The sequence below is a fragment of the Takifugu rubripes genome, chromosome 5, assembly GCF_901000725.2.
Source record: "Takifugu rubripes chromosome 5, fTakRub1.2, whole genome shotgun sequence".
Taxonomy (NCBI): Eukaryota; Metazoa; Chordata; class Actinopteri; order Tetraodontiformes; family Tetraodontidae; genus Takifugu; species Takifugu rubripes.
Genome location: NC_042289.1, coordinates 13,702,605 through 13,728,740, shown reverse-complemented (window position 1 = coordinate 13,728,740; position 26,136 = coordinate 13,702,605). Strand labels below are relative to the sequence as shown.

General features: G+C 51.4%; 5 protein-coding genes across 10 annotated transcripts in view; 2 read left to right on the top strand and 3 right to left on the bottom strand.

The window, feature by feature from the left end:
- Nucleotides 1-313: 313 nt before the first annotated feature.
- On the bottom strand, nucleotides 314-11,231 carry LOC777984 (myosin heavy chain, fast skeletal muscle). 2 transcript variants are annotated; one of them, XM_011604325.2, is made up of 39 exons: nucleotides 9,876-10,079; nucleotides 9,518-9,661; nucleotides 9,298-9,454; nucleotides 9,078-9,105; nucleotides 8,882-8,990; nucleotides 8,706-8,798; nucleotides 8,491-8,554; nucleotides 8,314-8,412; nucleotides 8,141-8,244; nucleotides 7,934-8,072; nucleotides 7,742-7,860; nucleotides 7,419-7,568; nucleotides 7,176-7,346; nucleotides 6,796-7,105; nucleotides 6,630-6,718; nucleotides 6,456-6,543; nucleotides 6,271-6,388; nucleotides 5,995-6,118; nucleotides 5,794-5,930; nucleotides 5,467-5,722; nucleotides 5,146-5,388; nucleotides 4,898-5,074; nucleotides 4,679-4,824; nucleotides 4,455-4,545; nucleotides 3,996-4,385; nucleotides 3,802-3,928; nucleotides 3,571-3,689; nucleotides 3,291-3,487; nucleotides 3,023-3,206; nucleotides 2,790-2,955; nucleotides 2,596-2,720; nucleotides 2,219-2,527; nucleotides 1,827-2,030; nucleotides 1,632-1,757; nucleotides 1,389-1,559; nucleotides 1,205-1,309; nucleotides 1,038-1,133; nucleotides 819-953; nucleotides 314-643 (listed from the first exon to the last, which is right to left on the bottom strand). In XM_011604325.2, the coding sequence occupies exons 1-39, from the start codon at nucleotides 10,077-10,079 to the stop codon at nucleotides 620-622; spliced, it is 5,838 nt and encodes a 1,945-aa protein (XP_011602627.2). In that variant the 3' UTR covers nucleotides 314-619. The 2 variants fall into 2 exon arrangements, with proteins under 2 accessions (XP_011602627.2, XP_029691938.1); XM_029836078.1 differs by having other exon boundaries at nucleotides 8,141-8,412; nucleotides 9,876-11,231.
- Nucleotides 11,232-11,378: 147 nt separating this feature from the next.
- Nucleotides 11,379-13,159, bottom strand: sco1 (synthesis of cytochrome C oxidase 1). 3 transcript variants are annotated; one of them, XM_011604321.2, is made up of 7 exons: nucleotides 12,931-13,159; nucleotides 12,654-12,770; nucleotides 12,397-12,487; nucleotides 12,121-12,318; nucleotides 11,958-12,050; nucleotides 11,777-11,892; nucleotides 11,379-11,702 (listed from the first exon to the last, which is right to left on the bottom strand). In XM_011604321.2, the coding sequence occupies exons 1-7, from the start codon at nucleotides 13,102-13,104 to the stop codon at nucleotides 11,571-11,573; spliced, it is 921 nt and encodes a 306-aa protein (XP_011602623.1). In that variant the 5' UTR covers nucleotides 13,105-13,159; the 3' UTR covers nucleotides 11,379-11,570. The 3 variants fall into 3 exon arrangements, with proteins under 3 accessions (XP_011602623.1, XP_011602624.1, XP_011602626.1); XM_011604322.2 differs by having other exon boundaries at nucleotides 12,654-12,767; nucleotides 12,931-13,158; XM_011604324.2 differs by lacking the exon at nucleotides 12,931-13,159 and having other exon boundaries at nucleotides 12,582-12,724.
- A 100-nt stretch (nucleotides 13,160-13,259) lies between these two features.
- tmem220 (transmembrane protein 220) lies at nucleotides 13,260-15,680 on the bottom strand. The gene is made up of 6 exons (XM_003964995.3): nucleotides 15,021-15,680; nucleotides 14,917-14,946; nucleotides 14,783-14,843; nucleotides 14,230-14,353; nucleotides 13,834-13,893; nucleotides 13,260-13,765 (listed from the first exon to the last, which is right to left on the bottom strand). Exons 1-6 carry the CDS (start codon nucleotides 15,126-15,128, stop codon nucleotides 13,633-13,635), a joined length of 516 nt encoding a protein of 171 aa, XP_003965044.2. The 5' UTR covers nucleotides 15,129-15,680; the 3' UTR covers nucleotides 13,260-13,632.
- A 193-nt stretch (nucleotides 15,681-15,873) lies between these two features.
- On the top strand, nucleotides 15,874-21,860 carry map2k4a (mitogen-activated protein kinase kinase 4a). 3 transcript variants are annotated; one of them, XM_029836080.1, is made up of 12 exons: nucleotides 15,874-16,260; nucleotides 16,723-16,758; nucleotides 17,984-18,074; nucleotides 18,148-18,319; nucleotides 18,430-18,549; nucleotides 18,781-18,900; nucleotides 18,969-19,020; nucleotides 19,134-19,261; nucleotides 20,691-20,768; nucleotides 20,847-20,995; nucleotides 21,206-21,251; nucleotides 21,338-21,860. In XM_029836080.1, exons 1-12 carry the CDS (start codon nucleotides 16,125-16,127, stop codon nucleotides 21,449-21,451), a joined length of 1,242 nt encoding a protein of 413 aa, XP_029691940.1. In that variant the 5' UTR covers nucleotides 15,874-16,124; the 3' UTR covers nucleotides 21,452-21,860. The 3 variants fall into 3 exon arrangements, with proteins under 3 accessions (XP_029691940.1, XP_029691939.1, XP_029691941.1); XM_029836079.1 differs by having other exon boundaries at nucleotides 15,875-16,260; nucleotides 17,972-18,074; XM_029836081.1 differs by lacking the exons at nucleotides 15,874-16,260; nucleotides 16,723-16,758 and adding an exon at nucleotides 16,827-17,083 and having other exon boundaries at nucleotides 17,972-18,074.
- Nucleotides 21,861-22,299: 439 nt separating this feature from the next.
- The window catches only part of elac2 (elaC ribonuclease Z 2), a 4,098-nt gene continuing 261 nt past the window's right edge, over nucleotides 22,300-26,136 (top strand). The window contains exons 1-17 of the mRNA XM_029836703.1: nucleotides 22,300-22,396; nucleotides 22,597-22,805; nucleotides 22,873-22,923; nucleotides 22,991-23,061; nucleotides 23,167-23,231; nucleotides 23,355-23,412; nucleotides 23,609-23,677; nucleotides 23,747-23,830; nucleotides 23,900-23,949; nucleotides 24,023-24,081; nucleotides 24,238-24,310; nucleotides 24,382-24,494; nucleotides 24,555-24,653; nucleotides 24,724-24,862; nucleotides 24,968-25,053; nucleotides 25,851-25,966; nucleotides 26,047-26,134. Of these exons, the coding sequence (XP_029692563.1) occupies nucleotides 22,609-22,805; nucleotides 22,873-22,923; nucleotides 22,991-23,061; nucleotides 23,167-23,231; nucleotides 23,355-23,412; nucleotides 23,609-23,677; nucleotides 23,747-23,830; nucleotides 23,900-23,949; nucleotides 24,023-24,081; nucleotides 24,238-24,310; nucleotides 24,382-24,494; nucleotides 24,555-24,653; nucleotides 24,724-24,862; nucleotides 24,968-25,053; nucleotides 25,851-25,966; nucleotides 26,047-26,134 (1,418 nt within the window). The 5' untranslated portion in view covers nucleotides 22,300-22,396; nucleotides 22,597-22,608. The remainder of the gene's footprint in view (nucleotides 22,397-22,596; nucleotides 22,806-22,872; nucleotides 22,924-22,990; nucleotides 23,062-23,166; nucleotides 23,232-23,354; nucleotides 23,413-23,608; nucleotides 23,678-23,746; nucleotides 23,831-23,899; nucleotides 23,950-24,022; nucleotides 24,082-24,237; nucleotides 24,311-24,381; nucleotides 24,495-24,554; nucleotides 24,654-24,723; nucleotides 24,863-24,967; nucleotides 25,054-25,850; nucleotides 25,967-26,046; nucleotides 26,135-26,136) is intronic.

Below are 26,136 nucleotides of genomic sequence, written 5' to 3'. Positions count from 1 at the left end.
TTGTTGTTTTGTGACGGCATCGAGCTTTGATGTTTGTCTTTAACCTGTCAACAAATCTAGACTTGCATTGATCGACTGGGTCAAATGTCCAGCGTCTTCACGTGTCTTAACGTCTCGAGAGGTTTGACACCTGTAGCGCCCCCTGCAGGACGGAGGTTGATTACGACGAGAACGTATCTGAGATCTCTGGCCACAGCTCCACCTGCTGGTCAACCTCTGCACTTTATAAAGGAAAATTATACCAGGAAAACTTTCTGTTTAATCAGCTCAGAGCAACTTAACATAAAACAAACATTCACAACTCAGACAGTAGTGAGAGCAGGAGATATTTATTCATGAATATCTGATGTCAATGTTCTGGAAACAGAAATATAGGAACATCAAACACATTAACCTGTTTTGATCAGTCTGCTGATGTTAAATTAAACTGGACACACTCCCACCAAAGGGCCAGTTTAGAGTCTCCAATCAAAGAAATGTTTGTGAACTTAAAATATGGGAGGGAAGCTGGAACACACAGAACCAAAGGTCAAACCGTCTCACTATGAGGCAGCAGCGCTAACCGCTAATGCTAACGCTAAACATAATGTTTGTTTCCTCCTCCAGGGTCCAGTTTCAGCTACTCCACTTTACCGTCCTGAGCCTGGAAAACACACCAAAGTTGATGGATCAGCTGTGATCACTGATGTCATCATCATCACCATCATCACCATCATCCCCATCATCATCACCATCATCATCATCACCATCATCATCATCACCATCATCATCACCACCATCATCATCATCATCATCACCATATCAGCCACCTGTCCTACCTTGGACCCGATCTCACGACTCTTGGCTCTCATCCTGTTGGCCAGCGACTCAGCCGTGTCGGCTCTCTCCTCAGCTTCCTCCAGGTCGTGCTGGACCTTCCTGAATCGGCTGGCGTGGACGTTACTCTGCTCCTCCTGCAGAGCAACCAGTCAGTCAGTCAAAATCAGGCAGATCAGGTCGGATCTTCAGCAGCGTCCTGCAGGTCAAACTTCACTCACGGCTTCTTCGGCCTGTCGCTTGTAGATCTTCATCTTGTTCTGAAGTTTGTCCACCAAATCTTGCAGACGGATGTTGTTTTTCTTGTCTTCGTCAGACTGAACGATGGGAAGAACGTCTTCAGTCGGTCAGTTCAGACAATAAAAAGGAGACGAGAGTCACGGGTCACCTGATAAGTCAGCTCTTTGACCTTCCTCTCATATTTGCGTACGCCTTTGACCGCCTCTGAACAACGTTTCTGCTCCGCTTCGAGCTCAGTTTCCAGCTCTCGGACCTGCAGGAACCACAGGAACAGGAACAGTTGCTCACCTGTAAAATACCCACTTCCTGTTTTAACGTTCATTCATACGAACTCTGGCCTCCAATTTCTGAAGCTGTTTTTTTCCCCCTTTCATGGCCAAGTTTTCTGCCTCATCCAAGCGATGCTGCAGGTCCTTGACGATGGCCTCCAGGTTCTTCTTCATCCTCTCCAGATTTGCACTGGTGTCCTGCTCTTTCCTCAGCTCCTCAGCCATCATGGCGGCCTGGAGGAGCCACAGGAGGAGCGTTAAATGTCCTTTGTTATGGGGATGAAGACCATGCTGAGGGCCACTCACGTCGGTGATGGCCTTCTTGGCTTTCTCCTCTACGTTTCTGGCCTCCTGAAGAGCCTCCTCAATCTCAGAGTGAAGCTGCGTTATATCAGACTCCAGCTTCTTCTTGGTGTTGAGGAGACTGGTGTTCTGAGTTTAGAGACATGTTTTCAGGTTAGACTGTCACCTTACGATAAAGAACTTGGCGACTCTACCGACCTGCGAGTGCAGCAGACCCGCCCGCTCGCTGGCGTCCACCAGTTCCTGCTCAGCCAGTTTCCGGCTGCGCTCCGTCTGCTCCACCGCTGCGCGAAGCTCTTCAACCTCAGCCTGCAACAAAGCTGTCCTGCGTTCCATCATGGCCACCTGCTCCTTCATGTCATCCTGCCCCCTTGTGGAGTCATCCAGGTGAATTTGGGCATCCTGAGGAGAGTTTCAGAGATGTTTAAAAGGCTTCTGTCCACCCAACCAGTGGCTTCTGTCTGCTGCTGATACTTGTCCTTGTGGTTCATTTAGATCCTGGGAGCTAAAAACCTCAATGCTACAGCTGAGTGATAAGACAAGACGACTGTTAGCTGAAATGTGCTAATGCTAATCCCAGTCTCACGCACCTTCAGCTGTCCCTGGATGTTCCTCAGCTGTTTCTGGGCCTCAGCTGCCTGCCTGTTGGCGTGGCTCATCTGAATCTCCATCTCATTCAGGTCACACTCCATCTTCTTCTTCACCCTCAGGGCATCGTTCCTGCTCCGGACCTCAGCGTCCAGAGTGGCCTGGATGGACTCCATCACCCTCTGGTGGTTCCTCTTCATCTGATCCATTTCCTCGTCTTTTTCTGCCAACTTCCTGTCGATTTCAGCCTTGACCTGGTTGAACTCCATCTGCACTCGCAGGATCTTTGACTCCTCTTGCTCCACGGAAGCCTGCAGAGACGTCTGAGTAACTCATTTGTACTTTGGTTTCAGCATCATTTGGCTCTACTTTTCTGTACCTCTGCCTCCTCCAGTGACGTTTGCATCTCATATTTTTCGGTCTCTGCCTGCTTCTTGAACTTCTCCAGTTCGTGAATCGTCTTTCCGCTCTCACCGACTTGCTCTGTCAGGTCTGACACCTCCTCTGAAACATCAGGCTGACTTTAGTCTCAGAATAGCGTCGACGGTGCTGATCTAATGGACTTTCACTTACGTTGCAGGTTTTTATTTTCTCTTTTCATGGTCTCCAAGTGATCCAGAGCTTCTTCATATGAATTCTTCAGTTTGAAAAGTTCGGTATTCAGAGATCGAGATTCTTTCTGCAAACTCTCGAGCTCCGCCTGCGACTCTTCATACTTTTGCTTCCACTCAGCCTGGATCTGGAATCACAGGAGCATCAGCCAGAAGTATCTCACACTTAAAGAGGGAGAGGTTCTGACAGTTGACCTTATCAAAGGTTCTCTGTCTCTTGTCCAAACTGGCGGCCATGCTGTTGGATTTCTCCATGTCCACCATGAGATCCTCCATCTCGCTCTGGAGACGCTGTTTGGTCTTCTCCAGCGAGGCGCACTTGGAGTTCACGGCTTCGATCTGCTCCTCAGCCTCCTGGAGACGCTGAGCCAGCTTCTTCCTGTTGAGAACGTACTCAATAATAACAACGTAGAAGCACCACAGCTGAAATTCACCTCGTTTAATGTCATTATGCCATCAGTACTTGGCCTCCTCGAGCTCCTCGGTGCGCTGGATGGCGTCCGTCTCGTACTTGTTCCTCCACAGCGCCACCTCGCTGTTGGCCTTGGACAGACTCCGCTGCAGCTCAGCTTTGGCCTCCTGTTCCTCCTCAAACTGCTCACGAAGCAAATCGCAGTCGTGTCTGGCCGACTGCAAACTGTGAGCCAGGGCGTTCTTCGCCTGTCCCAACAACAAGAGGTGTAAATCCAGAAGCTGGGGGCCAGGTGGCCTCAGCACCCTGACAGGAAGTGGGCTGTTATTACCTTTGACTCCTCATCAATGAGCCTTTTCAACTCATCGATTTGTGTGGTGAATCCCTGCTTCCCTCTCGTCAGCTGGGAGATGAGGCTTTCTCGTTCCTCCATTTGTCGAGAAAATTCGGCTACAAAGGGGCAAAAATGGAGAATTAAATATGAAAAAACTGTATTTGTGCTAGTTAACATTGCATTAAATGATGTTTATCAGGTGGAATCAACAGAATGTCTCTAAAGTACCGTTTTCAGTTTGGAAGCGAGCCCTCTGATTGATCACATCTGTAAGTTGACGCATGTGTTCATCGTTCTTGGTCTTCAGCTCCATCTGCTGATCTTCCAGTGAGCGACACATCTTCTCCAGGTTGACCTAAAACACGCGTGACGTGTGATTGAATGGATCGGTAACCTTTTTACTTCACACTCGGACTTCTCACTTTGGCTTTTGCGACGTTTTCCATGTTAATGCTCAAGTCGTCGATCTCCATTTTCAGCTCACTCTTCTCCTTCTCCAGCTTCTGCCTGATCCTCTGGAGGTTGTCCACCTGCTCGCCCAGCTCCGCCATGCTGTCCGCGTGCTTCTTGCGCAGCGCAGCGGTTGTGGCCTCGTGGTGCAGCGTCGACTCCTCCAGGTCGCGTCGCAGCTTCAGGAACTCGGCTTCCCTCCTCTTGTTTATCTCGACCTGAGCGGTGGTGGCTCCTCCAGCCTCCTCCAGACGCTCACTGATCTCCTCGATCTCTCGCAGAAGGTCGGAACGTTGCTTCTCGATCTTCGCACGGACGGCTCGCTCGGCCTCGACTTCCTCCTCCAGCTCCTCAATGCGAGCCTGCAAACGAGGATTTTAGCATCACGACAGAAATGTTGGGAGTTAAAGGGAGCACTTTGATGTGGGTACATGAAGCTCCTTCATCTTCTTCTGAAGCTGGTTGTTCATCGCCTGCTCATCTGCGATCTTGCTCAGCAGCTGATTGTTCTCAAATTCTTTCCTGGAACAAGAAGACAAATGACGTCAGAAGATGCGACGTCATCGGTGATCGGCGTGCTGCTAGCGTGCTGCTTCTCTCAAAGGCTGATGCAGACTGATGGAAGAGAACATCACATCTGCATAAGTGACCTCACTTCTTAATCTTCTCCTCAGATTGCTGTTTGTCATTCTCGAGGTCCATCACAGACTCCTGAGTGATCTTCAGGTCTCCCTCCAGCTTCCTCTTGGCTCGCTCCAGGTCCATCCGAATCTTCTTCTCCTGCTCCAGTGAACCTTCAAGCTTGGTGGCAAATCAAACAGTGATGTGAGATGCCAAACATGGCCATTGCTTCCCGGCAGCAACAGATACTCACGTCATTCACTTGCTGTTCCAGTTTGGACTTGGCTTTGGTCAAGGTGTTGACCTTATCTTCCCCAGCCTGAAGGTCATCCAGAACCTGCTGATGGGCTTCCTGAAGGGCTCTCTTTTCCTTTGTCAGTTTGCCAATGTTCTCATCCTGACCACTCAGCTCGTCCATTAGATTTTTCATCTGCAGACAGACACAAAAAAATTCAAGACGACCCACCGGACAGAAAACCCGTCGGCCAAGACTCCCCCAACCTTGTTCTCCGTGGCATGTTTCTCCTTCTCCACTTTAGCCAGCGTCATCTCCAGGTCATCGACGTCTTTTTTCAGCTCAGAACATTCATCCTCCAGCTTATGCTTCTTGGCCGTCAGCTCGGCTGTAACGTCCTCCTCGTCCTCCAGCCTCTCGCTCACCTCTTTGAGTTTGGCCTCCAGCTGGATTTTACTCTTGATCAAGCCTTCACACCTCTCTTCAGCATCACAGAGATTCTCCGAATCCTGCAAAAGAGAACAGATAAGAAAGCTGAAGGTCCGAGACCTCTCAGGTCTGGTGGCTTCTTTCACTGGGACACTCACTGACTGCACTTGAAGGAGAAGGTTATTTTTCTCCTGCAGAAGAGAGACCATCTTCTCTTCCAGCTCCTTTCTCTTGGCCTCGGACTTGGCCAGATCGTCCTTACACTTGATGAAGTCGTCCTTCATGGTTGCCATCTCCTTTTCAGTCTTCGCGCTCTTCAGAAGCGGCTTTATTTTGAAGAACAGCTTCATCCACGGCCAATGTTTCACGTTCATGAAGGAGCGCAAGTTGTACTGCAGAATCCAGACGCAATCCCTGCGAGACGGACCGATTTCAGCTGCCGCGTCCTGGGGACGTCTGGGGCGACACTTTCCTATTCAACTTACCGCCGTGCGATTAAATTGTTGAATTCTTTCCTCATGACGTAACCACGACAGAGCGCTTGAGTCTGGGTCACCAGAGAAGCTAGTTTTTCATCTCGCAGCTCCTCCAGAGTTCCGAGGAGTCCAGCTTTGAAGAAAACCTGCAACAACGCCGAACTGCTGTGTCCAGTCCACCACAGTGTTGCTTTGAAGATAAAAGCTCACCTTCGTGGAGCCAAATCTGTACTGTGTGTGGTCGACGTCGATCGAACCCAGAAGCTTCTCAGAAGCTTTCTTTCCATCGATGAACTGTCCTTCTGGGATGGCACTGGCATTCAGGATCCTGTACCTGTTTTAAAGACCACAAGGACACGTAATCCGAACCTTAATCCTCTCGACACAAACACATCTCTCCACATTCCTGATTCGTGTTGGACCTGAGAAAACCTCCAGTTACAGAAAGATCTTTTCCAAAACTGTTGAAGGAAGTAAATAAGTGACCTTTGCTTGAAGTCAGCATAGAGAATCCTGCTGGGGAAGCCCTTCCTACAGATCCGGATTCCCTCCAGCACGCCGTTGCAGCGTAGCTGGTGAATGACCAGGTGATTGTCCATGATCCCTGTAGGGAGGTCAAGGTCAGGCAACACAGGTCTAACTGCTGCTGGACAGTTAGGGTCGCGTGGTACCTGGAGTTTTGGACTCATTGGGAATCAGGCAACGCACAAAGTGGGGGTGGGTGCTCCTCAGGTTGGTCATCAGTTTCCCGAGATTTTCCTGCAGGACATCAGGGGTCGAGAGTACTGAGCTGAAGTTCTGATTCTGACCCATCTGTCACCAAATATACACTTTTAGCTTCGTACCCTGAAAACTGCCGACACCGTTTGAAAAGAGCCACTTTTCTTCTTTCCTCCTTTCTTTCCACCTTTGCCTCCAGCATCTCCACCCGAGTCTACCAAGCAGAGGAGAAAGGTGACAGGTGGGCTCCTGGTGGGAGCGAATCTTCGAGTCAAGGCTGCAATGTTCTACCTGCTTCTGCACCGGAGAACGAAGCATACAGCACAGCCAGCAGTTTGATGGAAGACTTCTGGTAAAGCTGCACCACAGACTCGTTCAGCGGGTCCTTGTTCTTCTCCAGCCATCCGGAGATGTTGTAGTCGACCGTGCCGGCGTAGTGAAGCAGAGAGAAGTGAGCCTCGGGTTTGCCTTTGACCACCTTCGGCTTTTGGAAGGCGTTGTTTTTCCCGAGATGCTGGTCGTAGAGTTTGTTCTTAAAGGAAACGTCTGTGGCCTTGGGGAACATGCACTCCTCTTCCAGGATGGAGAAGATCCCCATTGGCTGTTGAAATCATCTCAGTTATCATCTGCAGCTCACAAATAGATGCTACTATGCCGGGCGTGGATCCTACCTTTTCAATGAGCTCAATGCAGGCGGCTAAATCCATCCCAAAATCGATGAACTCCCAGTCAATCCCCTCCTTCTTGTACTCTTCTTGTTCCAACACAAACATGTGATGATTGAAAAACTGTTGCAGCTTCTCATTGGTGAAATTGATGCACAGCTGCTCCATGCTGTTGAACTGGGACCAGAAGAAGCAGTTAAAGACTAAAATGCGGATGTTTGCGAGCATGTTTGCCGGAGCAAAGCTCACATCGAATATCTCAAACCCAGCGATGTCCAACACTCCGATGAAGAACTGCCGGGGCTGCTTGGTGTCCAGCATCTCGTTGATCCTGATCACCATCCATAGGAACATCTTCTCGTACACGGACTTGGCCAGAGCACCGACTGCATTGGTCACCTGAGACAAACCTTCGTCACCATGGAAACGTTTGGGACTAAAGCAGATCCGGTTCAGATAAATCTAGCTGCAATCACGTTATTGATTCCAATAACTTGTAACACATCCACATTCCTTCATGTTTCTGTATTCATGCTGCTCATTTTCTCACCGTCGCCTCTTTTTTACAGTACCTGGGGGACGGTCTGACCTTTGGTCACATATTCGTTCCCCACTTTGACTCGAGGGTAGCAGAGGCCTTTCAGCAAATCGGCTGAGTTCAGGCCCATGAGAAAGGCCACTTTGTCGGCCACTGAGAGGCAGACGGCAAAGATTCGTTCAGAACATCTCCACCAGAGCAAAGCGGTGAAAGTGGTTCATCTCACCCTCGGTGCCGTCCGGCTCCGCCTGTTCTTCTCGCTGCTTCTGCTTAAACTTCATGTTCCCATAATGCATCACTGCACCCGTCAGCTTGTAGATGGAGACTTTCTCTTCGTTGGTGAAGCCCAGGATGTCAGTGGCCATCTGTCCACGAGGGATCGACTATTAAAGAGCGCCAGTTAAAGCAGGAAGTGACAGAAGAGGCCGCTCACGTCTGTGGCCAACAGCTCCTCTTTGTCGTCAATGCTCTGCACGGAGATCTGACCCTGACTGATCATGGGGAAGTCGTAGGGGTTGGTTGTGATGAGAAGCATCTCTGCAGAGAGGAAGAGAAGAACTGTAGTTTTGGTCCTCAAGAGCTTCCAACCAAACGTTCTTGTCCTACCTATGAGCTCGGGTTTGTGTCCAGTCATAATCTGGTAGAAGATATGGTAGCTCCTCTCCTCAGACAGCTGGAACGTGACTCTGGACTTCTCCAGCAGGTCTGCGGTCAGACACGTGTGAGGATTATTGAGGTTGTCTTGGAACAATCAGCTTTTCTGAAGGAGGAAAACAAACTCACAGGTCTCAATGTCAGCGGACGACAGTTTTCCTGTGGTTCCGAAGTGAATCCTGATGAATTTACCCTGCAAGAGAACAAAGTTTAGGACTTCTGGAGGTTGCAAAAGCAAACAAAAGGTGGATTAACGGCTGAAATCCTGAACTCCAGAGAAATATTATCTTCTCAGAGGGACAGAACAGTGTTCTAAGACGAGTCCTTTAAGGTCTCCCACTCACAAAGCGTGAAGAGTTGTCGTTCCTCACAGTCTTGGCATTCCCAAAAGCCTCCAGCAGTGGATTGGCTGAAATGATTTGATCTTCCAGCGTCCCCTGGAAAACACGTCCAGGCTCATCAGGCGACTGGAGGTTCTCAACAACAATCTCTATGCTAAAGAAGTTGGGGGGGGGTTTACCTGCATTTTACCAGATTGTTCCTTCTTATCGCCACCAGAAACCGCGATTGTCGCGAAGTACTGGATGACACGTTTGGTGTTGACGGTTTTCCCTGCACCAGATTCTCCGCTGGGAGACATTTGAAGACAATCAATCAATAACGGATAATCCATGTTCTCACTGATTCACAAGTGTTTGGGTTAAAAGGTGGCTCACGTGATCAGGACAGACTGGTTCTCACGATCTGACGGTCACGCAGAGATGAAGAAAAGAAGCGTCATTATTTTAGTGCTTTCATCTCACCTGTTGCATTAAACTCGTCATTTTTCTTTGGAAACTGGATTTTGTCCCTCTGACTTTAACATTTAACTGAGAAACCTGCGGGTTTTTTTAAAAGCTAAATAAATTGCCAACGAGGTGACAGATCTCTCCTCACCTGTCAGCATGTTTTGATAAGCGTTATCAGAAACAGAGAAGATGTGAGGCGGCGCCTCCATCCGCTTCTTCCCTCTGTAGGCCGCCACCACCTGGGGGTCGTAGACCGGCAGCCATTTGTAGGGATTGACGGTGGCGCAGAAGAGCCCCGAGTAGGTCTGCAGGGTTGAACGTGATGAGCTTCAGACGCAGGGAGACACAGAAAGTCTGCTAAGACTCACGTAAATCATCCAGGCGGCATAGCGCTCTTTGAGGTTAAACAGCACCGACGGCTCGTTGAGGTGCGTCATCATGGCCATGTCCTCGATTTTATCGTACTTCGGCGGATTCATTGGGAGACAGTCCTCCTCTTTGACTTTCACGGTCTAGAAAAACATCGAAGGTATATTCAATCACCATTTGTCCTGCATGAAGGAAGAACATGAGCCGGGCCCAGAGCTGAGCCCTGTGGAGCACCAGCAGATCAGCAGGCAGCTAATGAGTCGTTCTCTAATTAAATGTAATGGAGAGTTGGACATATCACGAGGAACCGGAGAGGTGTAAAGGTGCTGAAGCTTCGGGTCGGTGGTCCCACCGTACCTCATCAGCTTGTGTCTTCACGATGACCTGGCCGCCCTCTCGGCTCTGCACGATGCCTTTCACGTACAGCTCCTTAGCATCGGGGACAAAACAGGCTGTGCGGGCGTCAAACGGGCGGTTCTGGGCCTCCAAACGCTCCTTCTCAGGTTTGCGGAGGTAGACAGCCGCCGGGCCGTACTGGGCCATCTCTGCGTCGCTGCTCATGTCAGGACCTGAAGGTCACTGTGAGGAGCACAGCTTCAACAAAAACTGGACGAACCTGTTATCAGTGAAACCTACCAGAGGTCAGACTGCAGGAAGCAAACCACAGATTCTGCAGGACTTTCAGCACCTCTGCCGTCGGTCAGCGGACTTCACGTCTCAAAGTGAAGGCAGCAGGAGGAGGAGGCTCCTTTTATCCTGACAAATGTGTCTCTGAAGATAACCCCAGCTTCCAAACTGGGTAATGTCACCTTATTTGAATGTCAATTATCAATATCTCACAGCAGCTCAGGGACGAGACCCGGAACGGTAATAAGAACATGTCAGAGGCGGCAGGTGATGATCCTACAGCACTATTTTTACACGACTTCCATCCTGCTCCACCTGATCCAGACGCTCTGAAGCTCATCTGTGGAGACTCTGACACAGAAGGAAACAAAGTTAATGTGAAAGTTTGGTTTTCTGACAGGAAAACAGGATTTTGTGGCTTTGCTGAGTAACGTGACCTTTAGCTTCACCCTGACCACCGGGACCACCTGCTCATCCTCCAAGTCCTGCTGGGATTAACCAGATTCAAACAGATGTCGGCACAACGTCTCACTCGGACTCGTGGGATCCATCACTTTAAAATGCAAAACCTTCTGCTTTGAGGTCAAAACACTGAGCAGAAAAGGGTGAGGAACTTCTAAACCTAACAACTTTTCCCTGGATTAAACGAACCCCAGAAGTTTGCAAATCACTTTAAAAATCTGTGTTAAAAAAAGGAAACTCCAACTTTTCATTCTGCGGTCGATATCAGATTTATTTCCTCTTTATAATTCAAACCAAATGGGCCGAGATTTGATCCCTGCTGCACTCCGCCGGTGTGCAGACTCACTTCGATGAGCTCGAACTGAACTAAAAGGGAAGGCTGACGGCGTCCTCGCTAACCTTGGACGGCTCGTTGCTACGGTTAGCAACCTCCAGCAAAGGTGCCTCATCTGTCCGCTTCCTTGTCAGGTTATCGCCTACGGTGTCCTCAGAGTTCTGCTCCCGGAGGTTGATGGACGACACATGGTGCCGCTCCGCACCACATTTAGCGTGACTGTAACCGGAGAACCCGTCTCACCGAGGGTGGAGCCACGCAAATGTCAGAAGCCCCGCAGACGCGGCTCGGCCTCTTCTGGGAAAACAAGTGGGACGTCTTTGTTTCCAGCGATGGCGTCTGCATCCGGGAGCGCCTCTGATCAGAACCGTTATAAAATGTGGCGGCGAGAAGTTCTGGAAACTACAGCCGAGAAACAGAAAACCTAAAGCAGCTCCTGGTCAGCAGGAAACATCTTTAATACAGCCCAGATTTCATCGAGTTGGATAAATAAGCGATCTTTTTATTATCATTAGGGGAAAAAAAGTGCACAAACGGCAGAAATGCGACAGGAAGTTGGTGATTTTCACAAGCACGACATCGTCCCAGTCGCAGCAGCAGCTTTTGTCCGACTGTGCAGGGTTTTGCTTTCAGGACTTCCTGTCTTTCCTCATGTGAGCTGCGATGGCGCCGCTGATCTCCGAGCTCCGTTTGTTCTGTCCAAAATAATCCACAAACTGTCCGTCGGGTCCCACCAGGTACATGATGATGGTGTGATCCACCTGAAGGCAGCAGCACACGTTAGCAAACAAGACCTGAGGCGTCGGCTTTGCTTTTCAGATGCTCTTCGACCTACGATGTAATCGTTGTCCTCGTCTTTGGGACCCTGACTGTAATAAACTCTGTAGGATCTGGAAACCTGCTCGATCTGAGCCGACGTTCCCGTCAGGCCGATCAGCTTTGGGGAAAACTCTGGAAAATCAGACAGACTCGTTCAGGGCTGGTGTTTCCACGGGAGCTCGGATGTTTTGTTCTACCTTTGACGTATTCGGCCATGGCGTGCACGGTGTCCCTGTCAGGATCGATGGTGATCAGGATGGGAGTCAAGTTGGGAAGAGACTTGATTTTATCTGTGGAAAACAGAACCAGTCAGTGAAGTCGCCGGCGTCGCCGTCGTCATCCACGGTTTGGTGGTTTTACCGATCTCGTCCACCACCTCCACCATTTTCTCCAGCTCCTCGGGGCAGATGTCCGGACAGTGGGTGAACCCGAAGTAGATGAGGACCCACTGGCCCAGGAAGTCCTCGCTCCTTCTGGGTTTGTTGTTGTGGTCGATGAGGGAGAACGGGCCCCCCAGCGCCGGCCGTCCCATCGACTTGGTCCGTTCTTTTTCAATCACTGGGAATTATTTGTACATGTGATTAAAAAGTGCACTTTGAGCTGCTGCATCTCCATCACCTCCGACTTAATACTCACGTTCTTCCTTTTCCTTCTTGAAGTATTTCATGCCGCCGAGCAAAGCCCCGCCCACCGCAAACGTTATTGCTAAGGATTTCCAGGTCACCGGCTTTAGAGAGGACACAGAGAAGTCCCACACACTGAATCTGGCTGCTGGTTTAATGTGACTAGTCGATCATCTTAGAGGAGGCGTTTTTCATTACATGTCTGATTATATTCCCTCAAACGTCTGTGAAATCAGGCTTTTACAACCAAGAGGAACTTCTGTGACTGACCCCAGACTTCTTGGCTTTATCTCTGGATGATGGAGGTGGAGGGATGGATGAAAACCATCTGGCGTGTTGCTGAAGCCTCCAGGAGCTCCTGCAGGAGGACCACTCACTCAAATCCTGCTAAACGAACTCAGTCAGTAAAAGGAAATAAGCCGCTTTTCCCATGAAAACAGCTTTAATGAGAGGTACATTACATGGCGTCGGTATGGCAACCAGGCCCCGTTAAGCCCCCTGTCCATAATTGTGTGGATGAGTGGTGCACATGACAGTTGTGACCTACCGGGAAACGCTGAACTTTGTGCCCGAACGTGCCGTCAGTCTTTCTGCTCCCTGCCCAGAAACCATCGTGTGTCAGACGGACCGTTCGGTTCCGACAACATCGGTGTACGATTCTGGTGGTATTGTGAAACAGCCGGCAGGTCTGGCTCTGAAATGAAAGACACAGCAGAGACATGTTCGCTGCCGCAACCGGAACCCGGAAGTGGCCGTGCCCGGAAACAGGAAGTAGCGACGACGTTTTATAACAACATAGCAAAAAGCCAAATTACACCAAATATTGTAGAGGATTGTTTGTTCTGAGCTTCTGTTAAATAAAACAAATCAAACATCTATGGAAATTCACCTTTTATTTAAGAAATCGTTCAGTCATTACAATTATAAATATATAAAATCTCTTTGATCATTTAAAAAACTAGATATCGAAGAATTACGCAATGCGGAAGTTGCTGTGCAAAACATTTTATGAAAATACATTATTGAAAAATGTGAAAAAACACATCTTTAATGATTTTGACTTGTTATTGTGCATTTTGTCCCTTTAATGAACATTAATTTTCAGATAACAATAACTTTAGTTTCTCACACATGCTCATAGTCTCCTGAACCATCGAACAGCTTCATTTATTCCCTGATTCTACACAAGTGTTATTTAAGCAGCTTCCTGGTTTTCAGTCAAACTGACCCGTCAGGATGGTTTTAATGGCTAAATTGCAGTTTTACAGTGAGTCGGCCAGGTTGACCTCAGCTCCTGGTTGAGGTGGAAATACAGCCAGGCGACGAAGGGGAAAACTGTGATGCCGACCGCCGTCAACACTCTGAGGAGCCCGACTGGAGCCCTGAGAGAGAAGAAGGAGCGTCAGACACTATAAAAAGACATTAAAAACCTGGATTTGTGCGATTTTACCGTCCAGAGTGGCGACACAGGAGAAGCCAAACAGTCGTCAACAAGAGACCAGAAAATTCCCTTAAAACAAAAATCAAACGCACAAGAAACAAGAAAGTAAAAACCCAGATATCCAATAAATGTACTCAGATGATGTTTACAAAGAAAAGTATTTTTCTCTAAAAAGCGAAACTTAAAACACTTAAAACTCAGAAACCCTTATTCAGGCTTCATCTGGGTCGAAGTAGGAGAAAACTGGAAGAGCACGTTTCACCGTGACCACTGAGGAAGAATTCACGCCATATGTGGCACCGACCACGAGTTCTGGCTCACGACCTGGTTCTAACGTGTCAGGGATCAATCAGACTCCTCCGCCTGGTGACTGTTGTCCTGTCTGTGTCCCAGCAGACACCGTACCTGCCTTCCTCCTGATGGAACATCTCTGACAGTCGCTCTTTGTCAAGTCTCCAAGCCAACATGGCAGCGACAGCAGCCGAGAGCGTCACGTGAAGGTCAGATAAACGCCGCCAGGGCAAAGTCTCTGCCGGGAGGAGAAGCAAAGGCAGACAAGGTGCAGATTTGAGTTCACACCAAAGAGATGATAAAAGAGAGATGATAAAAGATAGAAAATGAATAGTTTCCTCAGCTTCTTCCTAAAATATTTCAGGATTAAATAAATCAGAGATAAACAATTAGATTAAAACGTCGATCATTTTCATGAGACATATAAAAATATTGAGACTTGAGACTATTTCATCACACTGGACTCTATACATTTAGTCTGCTAATCTATAGAATCGCTGTCAGGCCACGGGGTGGCGCTGTGCACGACAAAAAACCCTTATTACCGCTTGAAAAAGGGTGAAAACTGGGAGAAAACTGGGATAAGGTGTTTCATCTCGGCCAGTAAGGAACAATCCTCCTTATACCCGCAGCTAATCGATTAAAACGATCTTTTAATTGATCCCACCTGTCACGTGGGGGTTCAATCCGACCAGTCCAGCCAGGACGGCGGGGACTCCATAACCGACCTGCAACAGAAACCTGCCGTGTCAAACCACACACACACGCAATTAAGTACAACACACATCTGCGTAATCTTACCATCCATAATCCGGCGTCAGGGTCGTTAATCTGAAACAAACAAGCCTTTTTGTTAATAATCTCGCAACACACTGGAAGAGCTGGAGAGTAAATCAAAGCGTCACCTGGACATACGTGGCCAGGCTAAAGAATACGGACATGCAGAAGTTACAGAGCCGCCAGATGACAGCAAACCAGAACTTTCTCCTCTGGTTCTGACAAAGGTCTCCCATTTCTGTCCAGCTTCACTACCCCGCCCACCCCGGCGCGACGTACAGATGAGATAAACAATGCCACCTTCTTTTCAGTGAAACTGCGAGGGTGTGTTTGATTACACAGAGGGCAGTCCGATTTATTGATTGCGTTGAAAAAGAAGCATTAATTCGCATATTGGGGCTTTGTGTCATTTAAAAGATGGAACGTGCCAGTAGTAGATGTTCTATTTCATGCTATAATGTCAGTATTAACAGTTGATTCGGCTGGTATTCCCTGTGGTGCCGACAGCTACGGCGAGAGGTTCGTCACCAAACTGCCCCGAACAGCAAAACAAGCGCCTCAGAAACGTCAACGCGTCCACGGGGCGGTGGTGCAACGACCCACTATTCTCTACAAAATAAAAGCATGGTTCTCTTATTCTGGCTTTTGTAACGTCATTTCGAACCAAAGAGGACTATGGTCAAAATTTGCCTTGGCAGAACACTGACAAAAGAAAAATCCATATCAATGTCAGTGACGCAGCCAGATCGTCCAACAATCCCCCTTCTGACCTTTAACACGGACCCACTACTGAAATAAACTTGATAATTGGACCGGATAGACGATTAAAGCAACGGAAGAGGATTTTTGTAAACTCAATAAGTCGTCCTGCTCCTTTCAACATGCTCAAATTCAGCATTTTGATTTCAACAACCACTTCCTGTTTTGTTGTAAAAGGAGAAGTCCACAACATCCGGTCTTGGGCGGCTGTTGACACTGTCAGCTGATTGTGGGTCGGAAGCTTCACGGTTAGCTGCTCCGTTAGCCAGCGTCGTTAGCTTAGCTGCATGTTTGTGGTCGTCAGCGTTCGCAGAGGAAGCTTCCGAAAGGTCGACGCATCTCGCTGGTATCGAACCAGAACCTCCCCGCTAAGCGGCTGTGTTGCGGCCCGGAGCTGCCCTCGCTGAGGCAGGAGCGACGGTGGGAAGGTGAACTTGATCTCCGCGTATCTGCATTGCAGCCCGGCGCTGCTGATGGAATTCAAGCACGCAACAATGGCGAGTTCCAACAACTCTTCATCCCCCAACGGCCACAACAGCAGCGGCAGCGGGCCGGCGGCGAACCACCAGCACCAGTCCCAGCACATCACCACCATGAGCAGCCCCCAGGGTGAGTGTTGCGTCCCAGCCCGGGCTGAAGGTTAATGTTAGCCGGGTTAGCCGTGGGAGGCTCCGGCTACTCCCCGGAGACAAACATTCCCGACGTCTCCACCGTCCAGAGCAGCAAACTCGAGATTTGATTAAACTCCCCGAGTTCATCAAACCTTCTCTATTTTAGTAAAAACTGATTTAATGTCCGTGTCCATCTTCTGACGGTCTCCATCCAAAATTCAGTCAGACAATCGGATTATTGAACGTAAAGATGAATTCTGCGCCTTTAACTCCCGATTGTCTTTGAAATGAAAGACGTGATTCCGAATCCGACCTCAAACCTGCCGGAAATCCAGAATCTGAGAAATGCGACCTTCTTTAATGCGACACGCAACTAATCCGTCTTCAGATGGTTTTTATTCTCTGTGCTGCTGCGAAAATGGTTGATTTTTTTGTCTTTTTCTCGTATTTTTATTTGCAGACTCGAACACCTGCTGGAGATGTCAGAGCGAAACAGGTGAACGAACCGGTCCGACCCAGTTCTGATGTTTTATTCTGAGTCTGAAGCTCGAGCAGCAGCTTCACGAGCTCAAATCGTCCCCGCGCGTAGACCTGAAGCTTCCGTTGTTGTTCAGGGTGAAACCTGATCACTTCACACCTTCCTTCCTCTTCTCCAACTGTAGAACGTTAGCGTGCAGCTCTGCTCATCCTCACGAGGAAGCTAAAATAATCCCGTCATCAATAGCGTGTGTTCTGCTCAATAACCCGATCTCTGAAGTGCTCTTTGATCTTCTGTCTCGTCCTCATGCTGCTAACCACCAATGCTAACGGTGGACCTGACGGTGAGCGTCCCCCTTCCACCTTCATCTGGGCTCATCCCGTCTTTTAGTCCTTTTCTCCATTTGTTCCGCGTTGCACCGACGAGGACCCAAACTGACGAGATCAAAGGAACAAAGGCTCAAATTACAGTTGTTGGTTTCGGAGCGTTCTGATCTGGATCAAAGGAGCCTCCAGAGCTGAGGTTCTGGTCCTGGTCGATGTCAGTGCTGGTCCTCCCGGAGCGCCGCTCCTCGCATGTTCCCGCTGTTCCAGGCCAACTTCTCTGCTTTGATGTCTTCGTAGACGTGCCTTTGATCTGGCGCCACGTTTCTTCCTGACCGTCGGGTACGAGGAACCGTGACCCTCACAGACTGACCTCTGACCTTTGACCTCTGCCAGCATGATTAATCAATTCTGAACGTTTCAGTCCACTCTCTCGCCGCTTCAACGTCGGCTAACTGACGATCAAGCTAACGAATCTCCGTAACCAAAAGGAATGAAAAAATACATTTTTATCCTAAATTAAAATTTGTGATTAACCCAAAATAGTTTTCTCCACTTTTGTATTGAAACAATTCTGAGGATTGTGAAGGTTTGTTTTGTCCCTCGCTCGTTAGTCGTCCTCTTTAACCCGCTCGTTAGGCTCAGCACGTTCTTGTGTTTGTGGGCGGAGTCCAATGACATCAAAGCAGTTGGCCTTGAAGAGCGCCTGCACGTGTGTGTTTGATGCACTTTTAGCAACATGCTAACTGCTGACGTGTGGAAGAGGAAGAAAACGTAGAGATGTTTGACCTTCCTCGCCACCGCCAGCGGCATCCTCGTGCGTGTGGCGCCTCGCCCCGGCGATGGCGTGGAGGATGTTGCCCGACCTCTGAGGTCTCACGTCTTCGCTCCTGCCCGTCTCCCCACAGGTAAACGTAAAGCCCTGAAGCTGAACTTTGCCAACCCTCCGATCAAACCCATGACCAGGTTCACGCTGAACACGGCGGGCCCGCCCTTCCAGAACCCGCACATGTGAGTAACGCCGTCTCGGGCCGGGCCGGCGCCGCCGAACAGCCGCCGCAGCGCCTGATCCTCTTTTCCCTAGAGAGCGGCTGAGGACGCACAGCATCGAGTCGTCGGGAAAGCTGAAGATCTCGGAGCAGCACTGGGACTTCACCGCCGAGGACCTGAAGGACCTGGGCGAGATCGGCCGCGGGGCCTACGGCTCCGTCAACAAGATGATGCACAAGCCCAGTATCAAGATTATGGCGGTCAAGGTGAGTCGGGGGACGTTCGCCAGTGGGCGTGGCCGGACCTGCGGGCTCCGCCCCCAGTCCTGTTTTGACCATGTGACGTGGCGTGAAGGCTCGGCTGCTTTGTCCTGCAGAGGATTCGGTCCACGGTGGACGAGAAGGAGCAGAAGCAGCTGCTGATGGACCTGGACGTGGTGATGAGGAGCAGCGACTGTCCCTACATCGTCCAGTTCTACGGCGCCCTCTTCAGGGAGGTGAGGCGGGCCCTCGGGGAGCAGCTCCTCCTCCTCCTCCCCCTCCCCCTCCTCCTCCTCCCCCTCCTCCCCCTCCCCCTCCCCCCCCCCCTCCTCCTCCCCCTCCCCCTCCTCCTCCCCCTCCCCCTCCCCCTCCCCCCCCCCCTCCTCCTCCCCCTCCCCCTCCCCCTCCTCCTCCTCCTCCTCCTCCTCCTCCCCCTCCTCTTCCTCACCACGTCCTCTGTCTTCCAGGGCGACTGCTGGATCTGCATGGAACTCATGGCTACCTCGCTAGACAAGTTTTACAAATTTGTGTACTGTTCGTTAAACGACGTGATTCCGGAGGAGATTTTAGGGAAAATAACCTTAGCGGTGAGTGTCGGGCCGACTTGTGTCTCGGCTCCTCCGGCGCCTCCACTCACACCTTCTGTCTTTCCCAGACTGTGAAGGCTCTCAACCACTTAAAGGAAAACTTGAAAATCATCCACCGTGGTGAGACTCCGCCCACCTGCTGCCCATTGTGGCGCCGCTCCCGGTGGCGCCGCTCCCGGTGGCGCCGCTCCCGGTGGCGCTCCGCCTCACGCTTCTGTCCTGTCCCCCTCCAGACATCAAGCCGTCCAACATCCTCCTGGACCGGAACGGCAACATCAAGCTGTGCGACTTTGGCATCAGCGGGCAGCTGGTGGACTCCATCGCCAAAACCAGGGACGCGGGCTGCCGACCATACATGGCCGTGAGTAGCCCCGCCCCTTCCTCCACGTAACGCTCTCCCAGCCCGTCGGCTGAGCCCAGAGGTCAAAGGTCGGTTCCTCTGGGCTAGAGCTCACCCAACCATCAGGAGATGCTGTAGTGATGAAGATGAGCAGATGAGGAGGGGTTGTGTCTCCTGCAGCCTCCTCAACACCTGAGGAGGGGTCTGTATTAGCCACGCCCACTCCAGCATCCGCCCAATCACAAGAGGGAAAGACTCACTGAAAAGGACTCTTTCCCCCTCCTCTTCCTCCCCCTCCTCTTCCTACTGCTGTTTATACTCTTCCTCCTCCTGTTCCCCCTCCTCTTCCTCCCCCTCCCCCCATCCCCCTCCTCACCCTCCTGCTGTTTATATTCTTCCTGCCCCTCCCCCTCCTCCTCCTCTCCCTCCCACTGTTACCCCTCCTCTTCCTCCCCCTCCTCTTCCTCCCCCTCCCCCCATCCCCCTCCTCACCCTCCTGCTGTTTATACTCTTCCTGCCCCTCCCCCTCCTCCTCCTCTCCCTCCCACTGTTACCCCTCCTCTTCCCCCTCCTCTTCCTCCTCCTCCTCTTCCTCCCCCTCCTCTTCCCCCCCTTCTCTTCCTCCTCCTCTCCCCCCCTCCTCTTCCCCCTCCTCCTTTTCCTTCCCTCCTCTTCCCCCTCCTCTTCCTCCTCCTCCTCTTCCTCCCCCTCCTCTTCCCCCCCCTTCTCTTCCTCCTCCTCTCCCCCCTCCTCTTCCCCTCCTCCTTTTCCTTCCCCTCCTCTCCCCCTCCTCTTCCCCCTCCTCCTCTTCCTCCCCCTCCTCTTCCTCCCCTCTTCCTCCCCCTCCTCTTCCCCCTCCTCCTCTTCCTCCCCTCCTCTTCCCCCTCCTCTTCTCCCCCTCCTCTTCCCCCATCCCCCTCCTCACCCTCCTGCTGTTTATACTCTTCCTCCCCCTCCCCCTTCTCCTCCTCTCCCTCCCACTGTTCCCCCTCCTCTTCCTCCCCCTCCTCTTCCCCCTCCTCTTCCTCCCCCTGCTCTTCCCCTCCTCCTCTTCCTCCCCTCCTCTTCCCCCTCCTCTTTCTCCCCCTCCTCTTCCCCCCCTTCCCCCTCCTCACCCTCCTGCTATTGATAATCTTCCTCTTCCTCCTCTTCCTCCTTCCTGTTCCTACTCTTCTTCTGTTTCTTCCCCTCCTCCTTGTGGTTGATGACGATGGTAACTATGACGATAGCAATGGCTGTCATGTCGACAGTGATGGTGGTGACGTCACCAGCACGCCACCTGCCGGTGTGACCGCAGTACTGCAGCCGATAAAACCTGTGATCCAGAAGTTCTCAGCACGGTTCCTCCGGAGCTCTGGTGCTGGAGGCAGAACGACCACAGCTGAGCTCCTGTTGGGCCATTTTGTCTTGGATGTTGTGATGTTTCAAATCTCCGTTTGTTTGCTTTCAGCCTGAGCGAATAGACCCCAGCGCGTCCAGACAAGGTTACGACGTCCGCTCAGACGTCTGGAGTTTAGGAATCACACTGGTGAGGCTCCAACTGGCCGTGAGGCTCAACCAGTCTGCATGATCCTCCCCGTTTTCACTGTCTTTGATGGTGTTTCAGTATGAACTCGCCACCGGACGGTTCCCGTACCCGAAGTGGAACAGCGTGTTTGATCAGCTGACTCAGGTTGTGAGAGGTGACCCGCCGCAGCTCAGCAACTCAGAGGAGAGACGTTTCTCCCCCAAATTCATCTTCTTCGTCAACGTATGGTGAGGAATTCTTTTATTTTCCCAAATTTATGACCAAATTGGTTTTGCTTCCGAGTGAAAAGAGAAGAATTAACACTTGTCATTTTGATTTGAACGCTGTGGTTTTATGGAAGAAGTGCTGTAACTTTATAACTCATTTTAATAACGACGCGCCCGGGCATTCTGCCCCCTGCCGGACACAATCACGAACTGCACCTTTTGTTCTCGCAGCCTCACCAAGGACGAATCGAAAAGGCCCAAATACAAAGAGCTGCTGGTGAGCCGCTGCTCCGCTTCATGACTCATTTTCTCCTCCACGTCTGTTGCCGTGGTTATGATGTAAATGTTGTGTCCGGCCTGCAGAAAGATCCGTTCATCCAGATGTACGAGGAGCGCTCGGTCGACGTCGCCGGTTACGTCTGCAGGCTTCTGGACCAGATGCCGGCGTCTCCCAGCTCCCCCACATACATGGACTGATGTCAGGACGTCGGTTCCGCAGCAGAAAATATTGTGATGTTAAAAGAAAAAGACTTTAAAACAACAGACCTCGTGTCTGTTTGTTTGGTCTCCTTCAGCGGTTACAGAGAATTATTCTAAAATATTGAGATGATAAAGATCATCTCAGTCGTGTCTGTATGTTAATGTTAAAGCAAACTGTTTCTCTTCTCTGCACGAACACACACACACACACACACACTTATATGCACAGTCATGGTCTCCACACGTCAACACGTATCAAACCAGTAAGATTAACCAGGACCAGAATGATGGATGAATCCTGTCTGAGCAGCATCGCGCTCACTAGTGTAACAGAACCGCCACTTCTGGACTTTAAATGCTGTTTGTTGGCATCGCTGCTGATAAATAAAGAAACGGAAAGAGAAAAGGTCTGTTCTCATCATTTGTTTCGAGTCTACAGCTGAAACTTGATTATTTTTGTGGGGGGAATCTGTTTTGATTGGATCTGGACTAAATGTCCACCAACAGATGAGCAATCATGAGTCCAACAGGCCCCTGATGGATCAGCTGACATGAGCAGTGCAAGTTTGCAGATCAATAAGAGAAACGATCAGATGTATGAATAATACTGAATGATCGGAGTTTGGGGTTGCTGTTGGCAACAAGAACCATCAAACATTTGTAATATACAAGGATCTGTCATCTTTAGATTATGCTTGAACACCCTTTAAAACAGCTTCATACTTTCAGTCTTGCCTTTTTTTGCCGTTTATTTAAACCCTTGCTTTTGTCCCGCCTTCTCGCTCCAATCAGCCCCTGTGATTGGCTAACAAACATCATAAGTACTGTGCGGACCAATGAGCGTTAGGGCAAGATTACGTCATCATTAGATGCCGGAAGAAGAAGTCACATGTGTCGCCCATCCTATAAAGAGCCCCTGAAAGTGTTTCCAGCGTCCTCTAGGTAAATAACTCTGCTAAAGGCGATGTAGAAAAGGCTAACCGAGTATTTTCTAGGCTGTTTTATCTGGAGTGAAGGGGTGCTGGTGGTTTCCCGCCCGGTTTATTATGATCAGGGGCCATTTGAAGCTCCTCACGCTCCCGTTCACCGGAGTCCTGTCTGCGGCTCGCTGTCACTGCCCCCCCCACCGGACTGTCTTCCAGCTTTTCCGAACCATGGCGAGCACCAGCCCAGAGAGTTGGCAGCCACAGAGGAAGGTCAAGAAAAAGGAGCCGCTGCGGCTGATCAAGTCCAAGGAGAGCCGGAGCAAACGGACGGACCTGAACGGACCGTCCACCGTGTACCTGCAGGTGCTGGGAGCGGGCAGCAGAGACAACCCGGCGTCCATCTACGTCTTCTCCGAGTTCAACAGGTGAGCAGGGAGCAGCCCATCAGCGCTGTTGTCATGGAAACGGCGTGACCTCTGACCTCTGCTGCAGGTATCTGTTCAACTGTGGCGAAGGGACCCAGAGGCTGATGCAGGAACACAAGTAAGACGCTCACCTGTGGCCCCCGCGGCGCCAGCAGCCCCCATTGACCTTTTGACTCCTCCGACAGGCTGAAAGCGACTCACCTGGACAACATCTTCCTGACCAGAATGAACTGGCAGAACGTCGGCGGTTTGTCAGGTTTGTCAACATCCTGTTGGCTTCGACAGCAGCACCACCAATTATCATTGATATGATAATATATTATAATTATATATAATATAACAATTATTGTTTCCCCTTCAGGGATGATTCTGACCCTCAAGGACATCGGAGTTCCCGAGTGTGTTCTGTCTGGACCGCCACAGCTGGTAGATGTTCTTCACCTGCTCTGTCGTCAGTGCCAGTAACGTGCACGCTCCCGGCGCCGCCGCCAGGGGGCGCCCCCACCCCGCTGTCTCCACCCTCCAACCTTTGTTGTGTTTTTATTCAAGGAAAACTTCCTGGACGCCATCAAGTCGTTCTCTGGACCTCTGGAAGCCATCAAACTGTGTATGTATGCTGCTAATGCTAATGCTAACGCTTGTTAAGGGTGGGCCTGAGAACCCCAGGGTTGGGTTCTGGCTGGTTCTGGCTGGTTCTGAGTAAGTGTGGTCATCCTGAGCTGTGATTCGCACCTGGTGGGTTCAGGACAAATGTTTGGGGATCTTTTTAAACGTCTGGCTGCTTTATTGATTACTGATTGCAGCGGTGCGGCCGTACACGGCGGACGCGTACACCGACGACACCATGACCGTCCACCAGGTCCCAATATTCGGTCAGTCCACGTTGTCTCCAGCCAGGATCTTGGAAGTGCTTCCTGATGCTGAGGCTGCTTTCTCTTCAGGCCAGGTGACAAATGGCAGGGACCCGGGCTCTCCCTCTGGCCCCCGCTCCCCCGACAGCCACAGGCAGCGTGCAGGAGGTCCAGGTGAGTCCAGCAGACCTGAGCGAGCCGAGTGGAGTCGGACGTGTTTCAAACAGCTGTGTGATGTTTCAGCCAACGTGGGGTCGGCCGACGCGTCCCTGGTGGTGGCCTTCGTCTGTAAGGTAAACGGCTCCGCGGCGCCGGTCGGTTCCGTGGAGAACCTTCTCTCACCGTCTTCTCCACTTCTGGCTGCAGCTTCACCCCAAGAAAGGAAACTTTTTGGTTCCTCAGGCCAGAGAGCTGGGTTTGCCCGTGTAAGTGTTCCCACCAAGCTGCAGACGCTCCGGTTTCCTGGCGTAGTGGGGGCGGAGCCTGCGGCCTCACCTGCAGCCAACCAGCAGGGGGCGCCGCCCACAAGTCGTCCGGTTGGCTGATTATTGTCCATTAATCGTCGGTTGTTTCCCCACCAGAGGCACCGCCGCCATCGGGCCGCTCATCGCAGCCTTGAAGAACGGGAGGAGCATCACGTACGAGGGCCGGGAGGTGCGGCATCATCACGCCGTCTGATTGGCCGGCAGCTCTGCGCTCCGTCTGCTGACTGTGTGTTTGAACAGATCCGACCCGAGCAGGTGTGCACGCCCACCGACCCCGGGCCCGTCTTCATCATCGTGGAGTGTCCGTCGGAGGCCTTCGTGGAGGCCGTGTGCGGCGAGCAGCGGCTGAGCAGGTGACGCTTCGCCGCGTTATCCCAGCTTTCATCTGAGTCCTAATCTGTGGTGTCCTCCAGATATCAGACGGGAGGGTCCGAGGACGCCCCGGCGCTGGTGGTGCACGTGGCCCCGGAGCGGGTCCTGAACACGGATCAATACAAGACCTGGATGGAGAGGTTAGACCTTCCTGAAGTTCGCATTTGTGAAGAAACGCCACCGTTTGACCCGTCGGTCCGGTTTTTGTAGGTTTCCATCCAGGACAGAACATCTGATCCTGAACGAACACGTGTGCACGGCCCACAACGTCCGGAGCCACAAGATCCAGGCCCAACTGAACATGATCCACTCGGAGATCTTCCCTCAGCTCCACACCTGCAAAGCCACGGTGACGCGTCCACGCCGCGGCCCGATTGGTGGACGGCTCTATCGGCATCGTTGGGGGTCGTCAGAATCTAGCGTCGAAGCTAAGATGTTGTTTGTATCCTCTCAGGAACCTCAGGCCTCCCTTCCTGTTCCCAACGTCCGAGCTGAGTGTCTCCTGAAGTTCCAGTTCAGACCAGTGCTGGAGTGGCAGAGGTGAGTTCTCCATCTTTGACATGTCCTCCCCCTCACAATGGTGACCCCTCCCCCTCATAATGGTGACCCCTCCCTCTGACAATGGTGACCCCTCCCTCTGACAATGGTGACCCCTCCCTCTGACAATGGTGACCCCTCCCTCTGACAATGGTGACCCCTCCCCCTCATAATGGTGACCCCTCCCCCTCTGACAATGGTGACCCCTCCCCCTCATAATGGTGACCCCTCCCCCTCATAATGGTGACCCCTCCCTCTGACAATGGTGACCCCTCCCTCTGACAATGGTGACCCCTCCCTCTGACAATGGTGACCCCTCCCCCTCATAATGGTGACTCCTCCCCCTCACAATGGTGACCCCTCCCTCTGACAATGGTGACCCCTCCCCCTCATAATGGTGACCCCTCCCTCTGACAATGGTGACCCCTCCCCCTCACAATGGTGACTCCTCCCCTCACAATGGTGACCCCTCCCCTCACAACGGTGACCCCTCCCCCTCACAACGGTGACTCCTCCCCTGGCAACAGTGACTCCTCCCCTGGCAACAGTGACTCCTCCCTCTTCAAAATGACCCATCCCCCTACACCACTGTGACTCCTCCCCTCACAACCCATCACGGTGACCCCTCCCCCTCATAGTTCCCTGTATTGACCCCTCCCCTTCGGTTGTGTCTGTTCTCTGGCTCCTCCCCCTCACCCGTGACCCCTCCCCCTCATAGTTCCCTGTATTGACCCCTCCCCTTCAGTTGTGTCTCTTCTCTGGCTCCTCCCCCTCACCTCTGTCTGTGCTCTGATTGGTAGAGACGCCATTCCTGCCTGTTCCACAGACGACTTTTTGAAGGAAGCCGCAGAGGTTCCGAACTTCCTGCAGGAAGTGGAAGCGTGCAGGAAGCTCCGCCTGTCCGACGCTGCCGAAGGTTCTGGCGACGCTTCCGGAAACGGGAATATAAACGTTGACTTGTGGCGAGTTTCTGAGCAGCCCTTCATTCTCCCCCAGATGGTGAAAAATACCCCGAAGTCGTTTTCCTGGGAACAGGATCGGCTCTTCCCATGAAGACGCGGAACGTGAGCGGAACGCTGGTGAACA

Excerpts from the sequence above, each read along its gene's own strand:
- LOC777984 (XM_029836078.1), bottom strand. The coding sequence starts at position 10,079 with ATGAGCAGCGACGCAGAGATGGCCCAGTACGGCCCGGCGGCTGTCTAC. Across the intron at positions 9,106-9,297 it reads TTATCAAAACATGCTGACAG|ATCGTGAGAACCAGTCTGTC; the intron begins GTGAGGAGAGAT and ends CGTGACCGTCAG. Across the intron at positions 4,546-4,678 it reads TCTGAGGAGAAGATTAAGAA|GAAAGAATTTGAGAACAATC; the intron begins GTGAGGTCACTT and ends TTCTTGTTCCAG.
- map2k4a (XM_029836079.1), top strand. The coding sequence starts at position 16,125 with ATGGAATTCAAGCACGCAACAATGGCGAGTTCCAACAACTCTTCATCC. Across the intron at positions 19,021-19,133 it reads CTTGAAAATCATCCACCGTG|ACATCAAGCCGTCCAACATC; the intron begins GTGAGACTCCGC and ends GTCCCCCTCCAG. Across the intron at positions 20,996-21,205 it reads ATCTTCTTCGTCAACGTATG|CCTCACCAAGGACGAATCGA; the intron begins GTGAGGAATTCT and ends TTGTTCTCGCAG.
- sco1 (XM_011604321.2), bottom strand. The coding sequence starts at position 13,104 with ATGTCTCTGCTGTGTCTTTCATTTCAGAGCCAGACCTGCCGGCTGTTT. Across the intron at positions 12,051-12,120 it reads GGAGGTGGTGGACGAGATCG|ATAAAATCAAGTCTCTTCCC; the intron begins GTAAAACCACCA and ends TGTTTTCCACAG. Across the intron at positions 11,893-11,957 it reads CATGGCCGAATACGTCAAAG|AGTTTTCCCCAAAGCTGATC; the intron begins GTAGAACAAAAC and ends CTGATTTTCCAG.
- tmem220 (XM_003964995.3), bottom strand. The coding sequence starts at position 15,128 with ATGGGAGACCTTTGTCAGAACCAGAGGAGAAAGTTCTGGTTTGCTGTC. Across the intron at positions 14,947-15,020 it reads GCCTGGCCACGTATGTCCAG|ATTAACGACCCTGACGCCGG; the intron begins GTGACGCTTTGA and ends TGTTTGTTTCAG. Across the intron at positions 13,894-14,229 it reads TTCCATCAGGAGGAAGGCAG|GGAATTTTCTGGTCTCTTGT; the intron begins GTACGGTGTCTG and ends TTTTGTTTTAAG.